The 18,738-nt window shown below is 48.1% G+C and overlaps 1 protein-coding gene and 1 non-coding gene across 2 annotated transcripts in view; one reads left to right on the top strand and one right to left on the bottom strand.

Moving 5' to 3' along the window:
* PYCR3 (pyrroline-5-carboxylate reductase 3) overlaps positions 1 to 11,713 on the bottom strand; it is a 49,620-nt gene extending 37,907 nt beyond the window's left edge. Inside the window, exon 1 of the mRNA XM_086966303.1 lies at positions 11,450 to 11,713. Coding sequence (XP_086822429.1) covers positions 11,450 to 11,537 — 88 coding nt within the window. The 5' untranslated portion in view covers positions 11,538 to 11,713. The remainder of the gene's footprint in view (positions 1 to 11,449) is intronic.
* A 1,505-nt stretch (positions 11,714 to 13,218) lies between these two features.
* LOC147724801 (U6 spliceosomal RNA) lies at positions 13,219 to 13,325 on the top strand. The gene has a single exon (XR_015295327.1). It is a non-coding gene; the product is annotated as a U6 spliceosomal RNA (small nuclear RNA).
* The last annotated feature ends 5,413 nt before the right edge of the window (positions 13,326 to 18,738 follow it).

Genomic DNA, 18,738 nt, shown 5'->3' with positions numbered 1-18,738 from the left:
GACTCATGATAGCTTCTCGCACCTCATCTAGCTCGAACGGTGCACACAGAAAAGCCCTCTGTCCGTCACTGAGCCAGCCCAAAGACACATCTCCCAAAAACGTATCCAATTCCAATGCACCTGCCCTCTTAGTGGTGTACAGCGTTCTACAATGTTTCAGAAAGGCATTGAGTATGTTGGGTGTCTATTGGCATGGTCCCTCATATGGGTCCTCTACTTCCATCACATATGTGTTACATCTAGGTTTCCTCACCTTCTGCGCTAAGATCTTATTGGGCCTGTCCCCTTCACCGTACTGCCGGGCTACCCAATGCTTCCCACGAAACTGTACCTCTCTGCGAGCTTCTTCCATATATTCTGTAAGCTTCTCTCTGAACGCCGCTTGCGTGGCACTACTTGGGCCCTCCGCGAGTTACATCTCCATAGCTTTCAGTTCTGTCGCCAGGGTCCGAAGGGTTTGTAGGATATCCCTAAGGATTCCGGTCCCCTCAGCCATGCAAAAGCCTCTCAGGGTTACATTAAATGCCTCCCAGACAGTTTCAACACTGTCAACCGTGCCTTTATAGAGTTCAAAAAAGTCGCTGATTTCAGTCCGTAACTCTTCCTGAAACACTGGGTCAAGTAGAGTGGGGGCATGTAGCCTCCAGGGACTGCGAGGAGTGCTAAAGTCAGGAGTGGATAGCACCATCACCACCGTGATCCGAATATGTCCGGGCCAGGTGACGCGCCTCAGCTATCGCGGGCACCGTCCCCCTGGACACTAAAAAAAAGCCTAATCTGGCCCATGAATGTGCCTGTGCCGTAAAATGTGTGCCTCCCCTCCCACTGGGAACCTTGTCTCCAGGCATCCGTCAACTGATAGGCATTAATAATCTCTTGCAACACTCCTTGCGCTTTAGTGTAGTGGTGGGGGGCGGGGTGCGACCTATCAAATCGGGGATTATAAATCACACTAAAATCTCCTCCCCATATGACATGTGTGGAATCTAATTCGAATATCTTTGCCCAAAGGGTGTCGAAGTACCCAGGGTCATCTGTATTTGGGCCATAGCTACATGCAAGTGTGATTGTTGTGGTACCCAGCCAACCCTACACAAGGCAATACCTTCCCTCCGGATCCACCGCCGCACCCTCCACCTGGAAGGGGACCTGTTTTTTTATCAATATCGCCATTCCCCGTGCATATGTAGAGTAAGAGGAGAAGGCTCTATATTCCGCCCACCGAGCAGCAAACGCATGTGGTTTCTGACGTGCGAAGTGAGTTTCCTGGAGCATAGCTATATGTATAGTGTGCCTGTCCAAGTATGACAATATCTGCATTCTCTTCCTGGGGTCACCCAACCCTCGAACATTCCATGAGATAATGTTTAATGTACCTATGATCGAATTAGCCATAACATTTGACGTCTATCTATTCAATAAGTGTGGCTCTCGTTAAGCGTTCTCAATCCTGCATTTGCGTACGATCTTTGTAATAGTACTCTTTTCTGATGCTGTACTCTACCTACCATAACTAACCATTTTCCCCTGTGGAAAGCACCCTCACACATTTCTACCTGTACAAACGGAATAGCCCAACTAACCCCTCCCCCAGCCCCCTCCCACTGAAGCAACCCAATTTTGCCAGTATCCAGACCCCACCCTCCTCCCCCTATCCCACAACTGCAACAAACACAACAGCCCACCTCTCCCCATCAGTGTATCATTGTTTTTCATGGGGGAATACCCGTGGATGGGGAGGTTATGTCTAGGTGGCTACGTAATCTCTCCGCTCCCCTTAAATCACAAGACTTGTGGCCCGAGGCAGTAATTATGGGGAACAGTCATTCCATGTCATCATTGTCTTCATATCGTTCAGGATGTTGAGAGGCCCCCAATCCCCCTACCGTCCGATTCACACGCTTCACAGTGCGGAGAAAATCTTCTACATGTTGAGGGTTCGTGAAAAATCTCTGTTTCCCCTGGTGCTTCACTCTAAGTTTCGCCGGGTACAGTAGTGCGTAGTCAATCTGCGCCGCTCTCAGTTTCTTCTTGACGTCAATGAACTTGCGCCGCGGTTCCTGTACCATAGGAGTGAAATCCGGATAAATCGAAAAAGTGACGCCATCATGTGTCAATGTCTGCTTGTGTCTTGCCGCACGGAGAGCTACATCACGGTCCCTGTAGTTTAATAGCCTGGCGATAATGGGCTGTTGGGGGTTGCCCGGCATCGGTCGCGGACCAAGTGATCTGTGTGCCGTTCTACTATAAACTGTGTGGAGAGCGCTTCTTTCCCAATAGTGGACAACATTAAGTTTTCTATATAGTCCTCCATCCTACCAGTATTGGTCGATTTTGGAACTCCTACGAAGCGGATGTTGTTACGCCTACTGCGGGCTTCTGAATCCTCATTATTCGCCGCCACTGTGCGCAGGATCTTTTCCATTCTCGTCAGTTGGGTGGTATGGCCCGCTGCCACATCATCTGCATCTGAAATCGGCGCTCCGCCTCCTTGATACGGTCTTCGTGCCCATCTAGCTTTTGAGCTATAGCATCCATCCTGGAAGACATCCGGTCTACTTTATCCACTACTATTGCAAATCCCTGCCATATCTCCTGCAGGATATTATTCATATCCGATGCTTGTGACGAGGTCCCTCCATTATTGTGCGATCCAGCCTCCAAGTCCTGATCGTCTTGCGTGGGCCTGTTCCCTTTTTTCGCCACGTCAAAGTTCAGTTTCGGTTGCCTGGTATCAGGCTTCCCCATGTCTGTCACAATGTGGTGACCCAGGCAGGCGCCGCAGGCAAACTGTCGCAGTTGGTCAAACTTCTTATTCCAGCTGTAGTGCCGGACACCAGTGTGTGGGGGTTCAACGTTAGGCTGGCGCTCCACACCGTATGCTATCTGCGTCGGTGCCTGCGTCTGCACTCCCGCCCAAGTTCCTGGCGCAATGTATTATTGGCTGCGCAGTGTTTCTCAGTACTGCCACACAGGCGCTCCCGCCTCTCTCAGTCAGCACCACACTCTGCAATGCTCAAGCTTCGGTAGCTAGTGCGACTCCAGCAACCCAGCACCGCCAGCTCACACTCTTCAATTAGCGTCACCACCTGCAATAGGAGTCGTCAGGGCACCTCTATGCCCTGTGAAGGTCCTTCCAGTCCAGGCAGCACCCGTATCCTGGAAGAAAGGGTGAGGGCGGGGAGATGGACGTCACCCTCTCGATTGTTTAAGTGCGCTCTCTAGGTCCACACAGGGCAGGGGACAGGAGGGGGGCCGTTCTCCACCTCCTCCACACTCCCAAGCGTCGTGAAGCACCACCAGCAGGCTCCAGGTGTCCCTCTGCATGGTCCTGCACACTCCCGCTTGCCGTCCAGTCACTGTGAAGGCAGAGCCCGTACCCCTATGGTTGCCTTGACTCACTGTCTTAGCATAGCACTCCCCAGCAGCCTCTTCTATTGTCCAGGAGCACCATGTGCGATGTTTCCCAAAGACAGTGCCTCCCTCGGGTGTGCCCTCTCCTCGTGGCCGCGCCCTTATCTGAACCGCTGGCAATGCCCCCTTCACGATCTGCTGTCACCGTCCTGCGGGAGGGGGGCAACGCTCTGCCCGTCCCCCGTCCCGCTCTTGCCTGCGTCCCTCCATTCTCCGTCGTGTCCGTGCGGGTGTGGCAGCACCCATTTCCTCTGCGAGGATCACAGCGAGGGCCCAGTCCAGCCGCCCACAATCCCTCGCTCCAATGGGGACATTTCCCTACTCACGTCAACAAACGGAGCCTCGAAGCCTCATTCCTGCGCACCGCTGTAGTCTGTATTGCTTCCCCTGTGAATGCGGCTCTCCGGCAGCCCACCGACGCAGCTCCTCTCCTGTTCCTCGCCAGTCGTGCGGCGCAGCCGCGTGTGAAGCCGCGCCCTCTCCTCTGTTCGGCAGCCACTTCCCAGTTCGCGCTGCTCCAGCTCTCCGCACGGCTCAGGTTTCCAGCAGCTTAATGACCAGTTCCCGGTAAGCAATCACTTTGATACTGGCATCGAGTGTTGCAGGGGGCTAGGTCTCTACAATCCGCTCATTCTTGCCGAAATAGACGATCATTTGCTAAGGATAATTATAGGATAATTAGTCCAGGACGCAGGAGCCTCACAACAGTACGACCATTGTGCTTACGCGCCCTCTAGCGCCCCTCAATTTTGCTTTGACATTATGCGTAAATTATCTTGTTTATTCTACAAAAGGTCTATAGGTTTTGTGGCACTTTAGCTGAACCACACATCACCAACACAAATTACATTACCGGGATAATTCAGCTGAAATCCCAGGGAACTTAAATGATAGCTCCTCAGGTGTAATTTGAAAGCAGCAGCACCTAACTATGCCTGTTTTAGCAATGAAATATGACACCGCTAGTATTGATTGGACAATCTGCTCAACGGCAATTAATAGTTATGGCAACAGCATTATCTATATGGATGTTGTCTGTTTGTTTTTTTACCCCCAATCATGTGATTATGATGAAGTCATGAGTTATCATGAGTTTTCGTTTTGATTAAACATTTAACATGCAAATGTTAAGTCAATAAATGGCATGAGTAATGATTGCAGGAAGGTATGGGCAGTACTGCAAGTCAAACTAGGTATGTATAAGATGGCCACCGTATTTACGATAAAGATAAGCGCTAGCCAGATCTAAAAAAACATCCGATGTTCATGCCACTGTTAAGATCTGGAATATAAGAAAAGGAAATTGGCTCGCCGCTCACTAAGATTGATAAAGACAGGTGCCGAAACACGTCTGCTGTCTGCAAGGAAATAAATTGAACTATTTTCTGAACCTGTGAGTGCCTGACTTTCGTTCCTTGGTTGAACATTTGGCTTGATGAGTACCAGAGTACCTCCCTCCAGCACCCGCTGCAAGTGGAGCAGCAGCGCAGTGGTGGAACATCAAAAGAGAACAAGCATTTGCAAATCAACAGGCCTTGCATTAGTTACATTTTTAGCTATTGGCGTTGCAAATAGCAATGTTTCCTTATGTAGGAGTTCGCAATTAACGAATGGCGGGGATCCAGAGAGAAAATGAACAAAGCAAATACATGCCAGACAAAGTAAACTGCAGCATTTGATGGGTTCTTAAGAGGGAGGGAAGGAGATAGTGGGGGAGGGAAGGAGAGAGTGGAAGGGAAAGAGAGGAAGAGTGAAGGGGGCAGGTGGGGAGACAGTAGAGGGGCAGATAGACAGGAATGAGACAACAAAGAGTGCTAAAAACTGTAGAGACACATATTAAAGTTAAGTATGCTACAGTATTTTTTTTTTAAAACACCATGGATGCTGCAGAACCTGTGAACGTTAAGATGCAGGCAGGTGGGACGATTATTATTTTATTATTTATTTTAGGCATTTGTTAAGCACACTGTCACCATTGCAGGCATCCTGGCGCTGACTAGATCAGAGGGAGGAGTGAAAGTGAATCACAGGAGCGGGAGTTATCAGATGGTGGTCTTGGGGAATAACCAGGTTTTGATCCTTCTCCTAAATGGGAGAAGTTCAGGGATGTGCCTAATTTCGGCTGGGAGCGTATTCCAGAGCTTGGCAGCTGTTACCTCGAATGATCTGCCTCCAGATCTGACTTTCTTGAATCTGGGAACCACTGCCAGCTTGGCCTCAGAGGAGCGAAGCTGCCTGGCTGGAGTGTACCAAGAAAATTTCGATTGTAGGGAGGCAGGACCAATTCTATTGAGCGCCCTAAATGCTATACAAAGGGCTTTGAATTGTACTCTCTGCCTAACCGGTAACCAGTGGAGTTTGCTCAGAGAGGACGACCCGTGTGCACGTCTAGGAAGCCCCAAGGCCAGTTTAGCAGCTGCCGATTGGACCCTTTGGAGCCTATCCAGCAAGAACCCAGGGGATCCCAGCAGAAGGGCATTGCAATAGTCCAGTCTGCTGAGGATGGTACATCTTACCACTTGGGCGCGAGCATGGGAGGGAAGAAGAGGAAGGACTTTCCTTAGGGATCGGAGGATGGCAAAACAGCAAGCAGTAGTCTTTTGTATATGCATCTCCATACTGAGCCTATGGTCCAGCATGACCCCTAGGTTGCGGACTGATTCCACCAGCCGGACTGTAGTCCCAGTTTCAGGAGGCCAGAAATTATCTGAGAATGGCCGGGGAATCTTAGTTCCAGCGCTAAAGAGCACCTCCGTTTTCCCTGCGTTAAACTGAAGGGAATTGTCCTTTAGCCAACGAGAGGTGTCACTCAAGCAGTTGTGGAAGACCTCGACCGATGTAGAGTCCTCTCCCTCCAAGGAGAGGATCATTTGCGTGTCGTCGGCGTAGTTGACAATTTTAATATTAAAGCTTTTAATTAGCGTAATCAGAGGTCTGAGGTAAAGGTTAAAAAGGATTGGGCTAATTGCTGAGCCCTGTGGGGACCCCATGTGAAATCAAAGTAAAAGCTGACTGAAAAGGAGGGATGGACACCGCCTGCTGCCTATCCTGCAGAAATGAGTGGAACCACTGCACTGCCGACCCTCTTACTCCCGCCTCAAGCAACCGCTTCAGCAAAATCTTATGGTTCACGGTGTCAAAGGCGGCAGACATGTCAAGCAGGATCAGAAACCCTGCCTGCACGCCTCTGAAGCTCGTCCATAGCGGTGATTAGGGCGGTCTCGGTTCCGTGGGTGGGCCGGAAGCCGAATTGATCAACGTCTAGTAGTTGATGACGTTCCAGATGGTTAGGGAGGGTGTTGCTAACCCAGCGTTCGAGAATCTTGGCTGGGAATGGTAACAGGGAGATGGGACGATAATTTTTAGAACAGTCCGGGTCGAGAGAGGGCTTTTTTAGCAGAGGAGATACTAACGCCCGCTTCCATTGAGCTGGAACAGTCCCAGTCACAAGAGATTGATTGCAGACAAGATGGAGGGATGGAAAAAGTTACTTCTCAAATTCCTTCCATATTTTATGTGGAACAGGGTCTAAGGGAGATCCCGAGGAAATCTCTCTGGCTAGTTTACCGAAGGCTTCGTACGTAAGAGGTGGGAACTCGAGTAGAAGATCATTCGAAGCCAAAGTTGTCCCTGCTAGTTGGCCCACTGAGGATCCCAGTCTCAGGTCGGGGGAGGGATAGAGTCTGGCGAGATGCAGTTATGTGATTTTGAAAAGCACACTGACCGCATATATAGTTGTGGATGGAATCCTGGTATAGTGAGGGAGTTGGGGGGCGGGGGTGATGGATTTTTAGCTAGGTGGTAGAGGGCGGCGCAAGAGACGTAACCCAGCAACCACATGCTGCCTCTTCCTGCTCTGCCGAGATGCCATCATTGGGAGTCGGAGTCCCGCAGGGCTCAGTGTTAAGCCCAACTCTTTTTAACATCTTTATGACCCCTCTGGCGGCACTGCGGAGTCTTTCGGGGCCCAGATCGTTTCCTACGCCGATGATACCCAGCTCCTCTTTACGTGCCGGAAAGGAGCAGATTTTGCGGTTGCCTTGGGGCTGTTTTTAACTGGTTTCAGTTTAACAGCCTCAAGTGCAACTCGGATAAATCGGAGGTACTTTTCTTCGGCTGCAGATCGGACCCAGATTGGCAGGAATGGTGGCCTGACAATATGTTCCCTCCAGCAGGCTCCTCGCAGCTAGCCAAGAATCTAGGTATAAAGATCGATAATGGCCTGACATTGAGATCTCAGATCCTGAGCCTCACTGGTACCCGTTTCGGGCTCCTCAGGATGCTCCGCAAGTTTCTCCCTCTGCTCCCGGAGGATCATAGGAAGACCACGGTTCAAGCCATAATTGGCTCAAGAATGGACTATTCGAACGTCCTTTATCTTGGCTTGCCGGGGTATCTTTTGCAACGGCTGCAGGTGGTCCAGAATTCTGCAGCACGGGCCATTTTTGGATTACCCAGCCGAGCTAGAACTTCGGGCCTGCTGCAGTCACTTCATTGGTTGCCCATCCGAAAGCGGATAGTGTTTAAGCCCTTGACCTTGGCCCATAAGGCTCTTCACACCTCTGGAGCAAAATATCTCCAAAAGAGGCTAGCTTTCTATCGCCCTACCCGCTCCCTGAGATCTGAGTCTCTGTTTCTCGCCGTGGTCCCCCGTGTGAAAAGGGCACGTACAGGGGGCAGGTCCTTCAGGCTGCTGGCACCTCAGCTTTGTAATACTTTGCCAGTGACATTGCGTAGCACCTCTAATCTGTTGGCGTTCAGGAAGGGCCTGAAAACCTGGCTTTTTACTCTTTAGAGATGAATCTTGATGTTCCTGCTCTTGGTCTTTTACTTCCCGTAATTTTCTTTGTTATGTTTTTTGGTACAGGTCTGCAATAAAGCGCCGGGACACTCTTTCGAGTAGCCGTTGCGCTATACAAGACAAATATAACATAACATAACACATGGGTGGCCGAGCAGCAGGGCTTATTGAGGACAGCATTAGGCCCTATGAATACTTAAATGCTGTGTTTCTTTAGTCACAAGCTGGAAGTACTTCTAAGTAAATGCCTGCCGGATTATTGGTACCCCAGCCAAGGAAATGGTGCTAAGGGAACACAAAGTTTACTGCGTTAGAAAATAGAGGTGGTTAGAGGAAGGGTAAAAGCACGCTGGAGTGTGGCAACACGGGGGCGAGGGCTGCATTTTGGCATCTTAGGCCAAGTGACTGCGAAGAGTGGAATTACAACTTTAAAGTGGGGGAGGGAGGGGGAACGGGCTGTCCACTAGGCTTTGAGAGAAGAAGGATGCCTAGGCAATAAAAAGCAAACTTGGCAAGCGTGTGCACCACCTACGCACTTAATTGCAGTCTACCAATCGGCAAGCGCATGCACTGCCTAGGCACACTTCATTTCTGATTTCCCAGCTATTATTTACATGGGTAAATGCAAAAGGTGCATACATTAAACTTTAAGTGGTACACGGTGTGCTCCTTTCAATGCCTGCGTTGCCCGAAATGCCCCCGCATGGAGCAGCTTTTAGCTGAAGTTGTGCAAGCTATACGCTGCCAGTAATTAGAGAATGAGGGAAGGCCAGTGTTCGACGGAGACGGGTCAAGCTTTCTGAACACTGAGTTTTCAGAAGAGAGCAACGCACCGAGGTCGGCCAGTGTGCATTGGCAAAGCTGCCCCGTTCTCCCCGCGCACCTTCCATGCCTGCTGTCTGCTGCACAAATTAAATCGCACTTAATGACTAATTACCCAGCAGGAAAGCTGGTATCGGTAGCACCAGGCGGCAGCAGCTATAGGACGGCAGGGTCCGGGACGACATGCCGTGTGTTTGAAAAGCGGAAGAGGCAGCTGCAGCCAAAGAGAAGGAACAAGCGGATAGAAGCACAAAGGGGGGGTGGGACTCGTGTCCGACAATACTGGAAAATGCAGTCCAGATAATCTAAAAGACTGGTGTTCAGTTGTTCCCCGTACAGGGGGAGAAATAAAAAAAAAGAAAAAAAAAGTGCCCTAAACTAATAAATAATGAGTAACAGCACATGTAACAGTGGCAGTCCTCATGGGAGATTACAAACATTTAAAAGGAGGGACTACTGAGCTTATTAACCAATGAAAAGCAGACATTTACGAAAGACATTAAAGAGAGCTAATTAGAAAGATGGGCGGAGCTTATGCCCATATCCCGAATACAGCATGCCTCAAAGAGACAGCACAAGCACTACCTAGGGCAGACCTAAAAAAAATAAAAATAAGAACTGTTACTTGCAATTTGAACATAAGCGCTGGGGTTGCAGACTCAAAGACAGCGCAATTCAGATTAGCAGGCCATTAATCACTTTATACTGTGTTGTGTTGTGTTTTTCATTGCAGACCATGCCCGGTCTGTCAGCCTATATGTTTGACTTTAAAAGGTAGCCATAAGCAAAAGGTGAGCTAACTAACTGTCTGGAATAGAGTAACAGGAAATGAAACCACTGTTATCACACCATCTCGATCAACAAATACACAGCAGGGGTGCCTGTCAAATTCTCACTACAACAAATGACATAGCAGAAACAATCAGAAGAACTTTGCCTTCCAAACAAAAAGTCCTAAAAAACCTATGTACAAAACTAACTGAGGTGCCTTTTAGTTTCATTGTACCTTTTAAAAAGTACCAAAGAAAAGTTGCATTCTGTGGTTTAATCAATGCTTCTAACTTATGCTCACAGACCTGCTTCCGTGACCCAAGGTAATGGTCAAAGTGTATTGTAGATGTAGGAGACTGTGTTGTACTTTGCACTGCCTGTGTTATTTTTTCCTGCCACTGAGGATGGTGTGTGTATGAATTGATGATTTCTCTGCTTTGTACCTGCATTACTTGATTTTTTTTTGTTAATAGTGGCCATCTCTGTGACACTCCTGGATAGATCGGCCTAGATCCAAGCCATCCCAGCCTGTGTCTTTGATCACGGGTGAGTGTTGGCTGAAGCAAACTGTATTGAGAGTGATGGAGGCCCTGTTGTATTGCACATGGTTCCGTTTCCATCCACAGAGGAAATTCTGGAGTGACTGGATAAACTCTCAGGCATTGTAGCTGCCTGCATCACTTCACCCTCATCTCTGTCCTGGTCAGAGTACCATATTCACATAGTTTCTTACAAAACAAGAAATGCTTGCTACCTGGACTGCTCCAACCCTCTTATCCTTTCTTCTCCTCTAATCCTGGGTGACTGCCCTGCCTGTGTAACTGTGGCCATAAACAATCTGTTTTATGGGTGCTGCAGCCTCTGTGTACAGTACCTACTGTTTTTCCCATGTGGCCCCACTCCTAAATGTCCATATCCTCATCCTCTCAGGGTGTCTATAGAGGCAAAATTCCACACATCATATTAAAGAGGAGAGGTTTGTGACTGTTAGGGACTGTTAAAGGCTAGGGCCAGAACTCCAGCAGTGTTTCCTCCCGGCCACATCCCTTTCTGAATCTAAGCCTGTCTTCCCCCTCTTGACTGGTAATTTATACATATTTCATCCAGAGAATTACTCATGCACTGTTTTTCTTTGGTTCCTTTAACACCACCCACACAATATGTTGTGCCCCTGCACTTGTGAAGGACCTCACTGCCCTTTAAGCGTAGCTCGCTGTATGAGGTCTATTATGGGCTGCTCACTGCCACTTTCCTATATGCTTGCTGTAGGATACCTATTCTTATAGGGGTTTGGTTATCCGACACTTGTAGGTGGATTCCAGGGCATGTAGCATGGCTGGTTGTAAAATATGGACTCCTGGTCAGGTCTGGAATGTCTCCTTGGAGCATCTGGCATTACAGGCAGTGTAATGCTTCTAACCTGTGGTTGCTCCGTGACTCTCCTGTGACGCCTATTCAGAGCATCCAAACACACGCCAACAGACCTGTACCAGATTGAGGGGGGAGGGGGCGGCACCAGGCTCGTCTCACCCTATGAACTGTCTGACTTGACCACTTCTGAGGCACTCTGCCTGGCCGTGATTGACAGCTGTCAGTCGGTTTGATGGAACCGAGTGACAGACCTGAAATTCCAACGTTTACCTGTCTGCAGCATCCCCTTCAGTATCCCATATGCCATCTTCCCGGCTCCGATGAAGCCAACCGTCAGGGCATCGCCTCCGTCCTCCATCCCTTCCCTCGCCGAGTAGTCCTTTGAGTGATCTATAACGCAGCACCTCGCACGGCCGCTTTTCTTTCCTGTCTTTAGATCAGACTCTCTTTCCTCCGCTGGGATCTATTTGTCCGCACACGCTGTTACCGGCTTTCTAGGTAGGTAGTGTTTTTTCTATGTCCACTTGTGTCGTCACAGTCCCTACGAGATTTTACTTTCGTTTCTCATGCCAAACACGTGCTTAGTGTTCTGAAGTATTTTTGTGTTTTTGCAGCTTTATAACTCAAACCGAAGGTATTGGAGCGCTTTACATAAGCACCGGTTACGTTACACAAGGACACATTCATTTATTTTTATGGGTAGGCGCGGGGAGATTAAGTGATTTGCCCAGATTCACAGGATGTGGAGTCGATCCCGTGGCTCGAACCTTGGTTCCCAGTTCCAAAGTCGGCAGTCTTGCAGTGAGACCACTTCCTCCCCAATAAGTCTTTCTTCGATGTCTATTTTGATTTCAACGTATCTCTGACAGGTGCAAATGTAAACTCAGTCTTGCTCGTCACACGAGGACTTACAGATGGTTGGATTTGTGGTTTACAGTGCTCCCTGATGTTGGGGGCGGGATAAAAAATAAGATAAATAAAAAGATCTGAAACCAGCCTCCTGGTGAATAATATTGACAATTGTTGAGTTGCTGGCCTCTAATGTGTGCTACGTCCCCCTGGCAATATTTTAAAGCACACTCTGACACAGGGTGAATAGTGCTTTACTGGCCACGAGGCAAAACCCCTCGGGCTTATTTATTAACTGCGGTGACGTGTCCACAGCAACCATTATTGTTAACAATGGCCCAAGTAAACATCCCCGTAGGCAAGTGCTTCAATGCCACACATAGGGGTAGTGAGCACTATCCAAATGATGCAATACAGTACCACCATGGGTAGCAACAGGAGAATATTAAGCACAAATATTGCTTTCTGACGTGGGTTGATACCTTATAGGAATCAATTGGCTGTATTGTTGGGCTGACCAGTGATATTGATCAAGTTCATTTTACAATGAGGATAGGGGCTTTGAACTTTGAGAATTACTCCTTTATGTGTAATTGTTTGAGTTAGTCTAAGCAAATGCTAATATTCTTTCAAAAAGGGCATCCTGATGGTGTCCGTGGTCATTAAAACTTCACAAGTTTGAGATCTAAGGTGCCACTTTAGCAGTATTTGCTCGCTATATAAATGCTGGCTAACTACATATATGCTAAGTCATATATTTTCGCAAGTAGATGCACCAGTAGCTCATGCCTTCCAAGACTGCAGTATATTTACCCCGCTGTGCAGCTAGAACATACCCTTTTGTCAGATGCCCGTCATGCCCCAATTTCACGCACACTTTCTCTGGTAGTTGTTCTTTCTCTGTGTCTATAAAGTGTACGTGCTTTGAATGCGGTAAAGAGCGTCCAGCGCAGCCGATGACGTCATTGACTTGATTTGCATATACCCATGATGCTCTGCGATTTTCATAAATTGAAACGGCAACCTTTTTCTGCAGCAGAATTTTTTGCTACTCCTTCAAAGGGACCTCCTTGTGGAAAGTAACAAAGGCTATGAGTATAAATTACAACCGCTGATATTATTGAAGCACTCTAACTTTCAAATGATCTGGTATTTGTCCTTTATATACCAATGTGCTCCACCGTCAGTTTGTGCTCGCTTCGGCAGCACATATACTAAAATTGGAACTATACAGAGAAGATTAGAATGGCCCCTGCGCAAGGATGACACGCAAATTCGTGAAGCGTTCCATATTTTGCCATTTGATCATCTTTTATCTATAATGGAAACCCGGCATACATTCTTATTTGATTTTACTTTAATTTATTTACTTTTTTTAAATTGTATTTGAAAGATATTGACATCGACGTGTTACTGTAAGACTAACACAATTTCGACACGACTGCTGCCGGTGTCCTGTAGTGGAAGACGTGCTTTATTATTATTATTTTATTATCATTATTTATGCGTTTTTATATAGCGCGGACTTTACCCGAAGATTATAACTGATAGCAAATGAGGTGTTCTTCTTTCTCTTGCACTTTAGCTCATTAATGGCATTCTCGTGGGGGTGGGGGGAGAATATGTCTAAACTCAAGTTAAAAATTATCTCTTTTAACAAATACCCCTCAATACAGTGTGATATAAACTGATGGACTAAGGTGAAATGTTCCCACATGTTAAAAAAATACACTTTTTTAAAAATTTAAAGCAACTTTATCATAGTTTTACAAAGTGTTTGTTGTATGATTTACTTGGCTCAGCTCTAGCTCGGCACTGTCTGATAATTTCTTCGCTCGCCCACCTCTACTATGGTGCGGTTTTTAGTGATAGTAGGTTGCCATCATGGAGAAGGCATACTCTATAGATGGTACAGTCTTTGCACACACCTATTTTGTTTGCAGACAATATGGTACACACCACTATGCTGTATGTTGCTTACAGATTCTAAGCTATATCAGTGGCGGCTTCCTTAAATTAAAAATGGGGAGGTGCAAAGGTGCACGATTAACCCATAATTTCGGAGCACGACCGGTGCAGCACTTCTGTTTGCTTTCCACAAGCAGGAAAAGGAAAGACTTCCTTCCTGCTCGTGGAAAGCAAACCAATCCTGGAGCTGCTTCCATGCTGTGAAAGCAGCTCCAGGATTGGTGCGAGCACACTCACCCAGCACTCACTGTAAGGCTGGAGGCCTGTGTCAAGAATCCCTAGGCTGTTTCACAGCCTTTGGATTGCTGGGTCTGTAGTGCGCATGTTGGGCTGACCTCGCAAGACAGCCGGCCAATCCGACATGCACACTGTAGACCAGTGCTGACATCCTGCATTTGCAGGATTCAGCTCCGCCTCCACCTTCGGGCAGCATGAGTCGCTGCGGTGTCAAATAAATAAAATAGCATTGGCAAGCCATTTTATTTGTGCTTGCCTGCTGCACTCCCAGCAGGCAGTTGGCGATGCTCTTCCACTACTGAGGAGGAGCTACCCCTGAGCTATACTTTGTACACTCCTAGTGTACTCTAGACTCTAGGTGGGGTGATGAATGAATGAATGTTGGCTTTATAGAGCACATGGTTACCCTGGAGCGTCCCAGCGCTGTACCACTGGGGAATCCGTCCTGGCTTTCCCTGTGAGATGGTACTGGGCATCCCCAAGGTGCAGCCAGGCATCTCTGGCAGTGATGGGTCCGGACTGGGGATTAAGCAAGCTATTGCCCAGAGTTGCAGCGTGGAACCCCATGGTTAGAGTGGCACCGAGGTGAGATTTATCAGGCCCGCTGACATTGGTCCTGCACCCGGCCGCATCAGGAATTGAACCCTGGTTCCGGGCCAACATCTGCCTCCGGGTCTGCAGCCTCTAACTGTTGATCCACACTTCTCCACAATTTTCCATGCCAACATATGCAGTGGCATGTGGTGGCGTGGAATGGCATAACGTGGAGTAGAGTGGCATGGAGTGGCTTAGAGTGGGATGGAGTAGAGTGGCATAGGGTAGAGTGGAGTAAAGTGGAGTGGAGCAGAGTTATGTAGAGTGGAGTGCTGTATAGCTAAGTGGTTTAGAGTGTTGTGGAGTGGCTTATAGTGGAGTAGAGTTTAGGGGCATATGGCGGCGTGGAGTGGTAAAAAAAGGATTAGAGTGTCATAGAATGGAGTATTGTATAGTGTACTAGTGTGTCATTGAGTGGTGTAGAGTGTAGAGGCATAGAATGGAGTAGTGCTGGAGAGTGGAGTGGCGTAGAGTGTCATAGCATTGAGTGTCAGAGTAGAGTAGAGTGTTGTAGATAGGAGTGGCATAGAGTGGAGTGGCATAGAGCAGAGTGGAGTATTGTACAGTGGAGTGCTGTAGAATAGAGTAGAGTGGAGTATAATGTGGTAGAGTGGAGTTCAGTGGTATAGAGTGGAGTGGCATAGAGCAGAGTGGAGTGTTGTAGCGTGGAGTATCATAGAGTGGAGTTAAGTGGCGTGGAGTGTCGTAGACTGGAATAGAGTCTCATCGAGTGGAGGGGTGTGGAGTGTTGTAAAGTGCAGTACAGTAGAGAGTCATAGAGTGTCATAGAGTGGAGTGTTGTAGAGTGGAGTAGAGTGGCGTGGAGTAGAGTGGCGTAGACTGGGGTGGTGTAGAGTGGAGAAGCATGTCATGGAATAGAATGGAATGGCATAGGGTGGAGTGGAGTAGAGTGGAGCAGAGTGATGTAGAGGGAAGCAGAATGGCGAAGAGTGGAGTAGTGTAGTGTCATATAGCAGAGTGGAGTGGAGTAGTGTGTTGTGGAGTGGCGTAGAGTGTTGTAGAGTGGAGTGGCACAGGGCCGTTTCTACCATTAGGCAAGACTAGGCGGCCGCCTAGGGCGGCAAAAGAGGGAGGGCGGCAAAAAACATGACTTTGGCCCAAGACTCCAGAGGCTCTGTGGTCACGGAGACATTTCTGACTTCCGACGTGACTGCTTGTGTGATCTTCGCCCAAGAAAGCATAAAACAAAGCAGCGCCGGCTCAAATGAGGGACTTAATTGGGGGCCAGTGACGTTCGTGTCAGAATGAGACACAGCAGCAGACCCCAGTGCATGGGGTTCACAGGTGAGACGCCCCCACCCTGCTCCCATGAGACAGTCAGTGATTTATCACCTGGAGGAAGAGATGGCATCCCTGGGTCAGGGGTGGGGGGGCAGAGCAGCCTGTCACCGCATGCTTCCTCCCAGCATCCAGAGGGGCCAAGCTGTTCCCAGAAGGGTGGGCGCTGCCCAAGCCTCTCTCACAGACGGTACAAAGGCCGGCACAGTGCCTCTGCCTGTGTGCGCTGCTGTCCAACAGCTGTAAATATTGGCGCCTGAAAGGGCCTGCGCAGGGAGCCTAGGCGCGGGGGGCGGTGATGCTCATTGGCAAAAGGGATATTCAAATCTGCCGTATTGGACCAGCTGACATTTAATAAGAGACTGGGAGGCCGGCTGCCTTTTCCTGCACTCCTAACATGCAGATCAGGCACACAGTAGGCAGCAAACTTTCTTATTGTCGTGAATTTTATGTAATATTTACAGGGGATGCTTAATTTAGGCAACCGTCTCATAACTGTGCCAACCTTCCCCCTGCTCCCTCTCCACCGCTTCACTCTTCACTACACTCACTCTTTGCCTCTGAGCGCACTAATGCCATCTAATCATTAATACACTCACTCCTGCACAAGACGAGATAACCCAGCGCCACAGACATCCTCCGCCTGCTGGTTTATTCTTCTCAGCCTCACAGTAGCTCTCGAGCCAGCAAGATAGATCTCACTTTCACTAACTGAGCTCCTCTTCATGCACTCATCCTAACCTGCCGTCAGTCCCATCATTCTCTCAGTGCCCTCTCCCCACCCACAATGAGCTTGAGTCTAATTCTGATAATTATTCTGGCTTCTCTTTAAAGTTCAAATCCTTCACCATTACTGCCCCCCTCGTTAGCATCTTTTCTTCTCTTCTGCCCAGTCTTCAGTTCTCCCCTTTTGACTCACACCACCTTTGTCAGCCTCCCCCGTTTCCCTACAATCTCTGATCCTCCTGAGATGCGAACACTACATAGCAGCAATGCAGAGTTTCACTCTATCATCCACTCTGCCAAAGCCTTACCTTGAGACACTGAATAAAGCAAGCATTGGCAAAGCCAATGGGTGTGGCTTGCATTTTGAAACCTGACTAATGTATTTTTAAAAAGCCTATAGTGGAGCACAACAAAAAAAACCGATTGATTTTCTTATACAATGTATTTAGGAGAAAAATAACGTAATATGACATGATTCAGAGATGTGAAATAGTCGCTTATGCATCGCCAAGCAAACAGGACATAGGAGGGGAAAGGATACAGAAAACAGCCAATAGCATGAGTTGAGAGGAAGACTTCTCTGACTGAAGCTTACTGTATGGGTATTTTAAAGAATGACTATCAATAGTTTTAGAGACAGCTGTGTTGACAAGCCAGAACTAAAACGGACCCCCTGGTCATTATTTTAGTGTTGCCATCCTATTTTCCCAAAAGTTAGTGGTCGGATTTTAGAAGTCTGATCCTATTTCTCATTGAATAACATTTGTCGCCCTCTAGTTGCATTTGCCATGAATGTATGCTACAGAAGGGGTACTCGCACACACCTTCGGCCCCCTCACCACAGCCCACCATGGCCATCCGTCCCCATGTCCTGCCTCCTTGGCCTGTGCTCTGGGTTTCATATCTACACCATACCTTTCCTGAGTGTCTCTGACTGTTACCCCATCAGTTCGCCTCTTACTTATGTACCTGTTTCTTTTTGTTTTCCTAGTGCCCACCTATTCCACACACACAGACACCCACTGTGCCCTCAGCATAACTCACAGCCCTCATGCACACATCCTTAGTTATCAGATACAACAAAACATGCTTAAAGTGAAATGTTTTATAAACACTCCCGACAGGAATATTTACCTTTGTCACATTACGAAGCAGAAATGCTTACTTTGGTTGTTGAGGAAATCTTTGCACATTTTTACAGAAGGAATATCGTGCCCTTCGTTCTTTAACTCACTTTAGTAATAGAATTCCAGTTCTGCACAGGTCTCCTGCTACATTAAAACCTTAGTTACCTCCACCATTAATACATGAAGCTCTGTAATATGTAATTACATTCTTTATCATCTGTAAAATACCACCAATCTTTTCGAGTCAGTGAACTTTAACTGTAACGTTTTATGTAGAAGCCTCGTGAATGTTTAAGACAGAGACAGGTTTTGCTTCCTACTGTTGTTGTTTCAGATAGGGTAGGGTTGTCAAAAAGCACAGCGCCCATTGCGTGGAGTGCGCTCTGTGTGATCTGGGCCCAGCCGGTAGGCCGAGGAGGAGGGAGGGAGATGGGCAAGTGAAAGCACGCCAGTGGGATTTGGCTTTGGATGTTGTAGATACACACACTCTTTGCCACCTAATCTGACGACAGCAAAAAGAACAGAAGATGGACGGAATGCTGAGCCAATCTTAAACATTGCCTCAGTTAGTCAGTGATCTGGGTTAAATTCATAATTTTTTGCATGCCACACCGTTCCACTTTAGACCCAGCCACATGCAAATCAGTCTTGACCCTGTGCCTCATGGGAACAGTCCAGCCCGAACTGTCCAGCCAGGTCCTCCCTGGACCAGGAACAAGCATCCTGGGACCAGTTTCGGGGCATCACCCCATGTTAGCC

This window comes from Lissotriton vulgaris, chromosome 4_1 (genome assembly GCF_964263255.1).
Source record: "Lissotriton vulgaris chromosome 4_1, aLisVul1.2, whole genome shotgun sequence".
NCBI classification, from domain to species: domain Eukaryota; kingdom Metazoa; phylum Chordata; class Amphibia; order Caudata; family Salamandridae; genus Lissotriton; species Lissotriton vulgaris.
The sequence above is the reverse complement of the archived record's forward strand: the minus strand, read 5'-3'. Positions and strand labels throughout refer to the sequence as shown.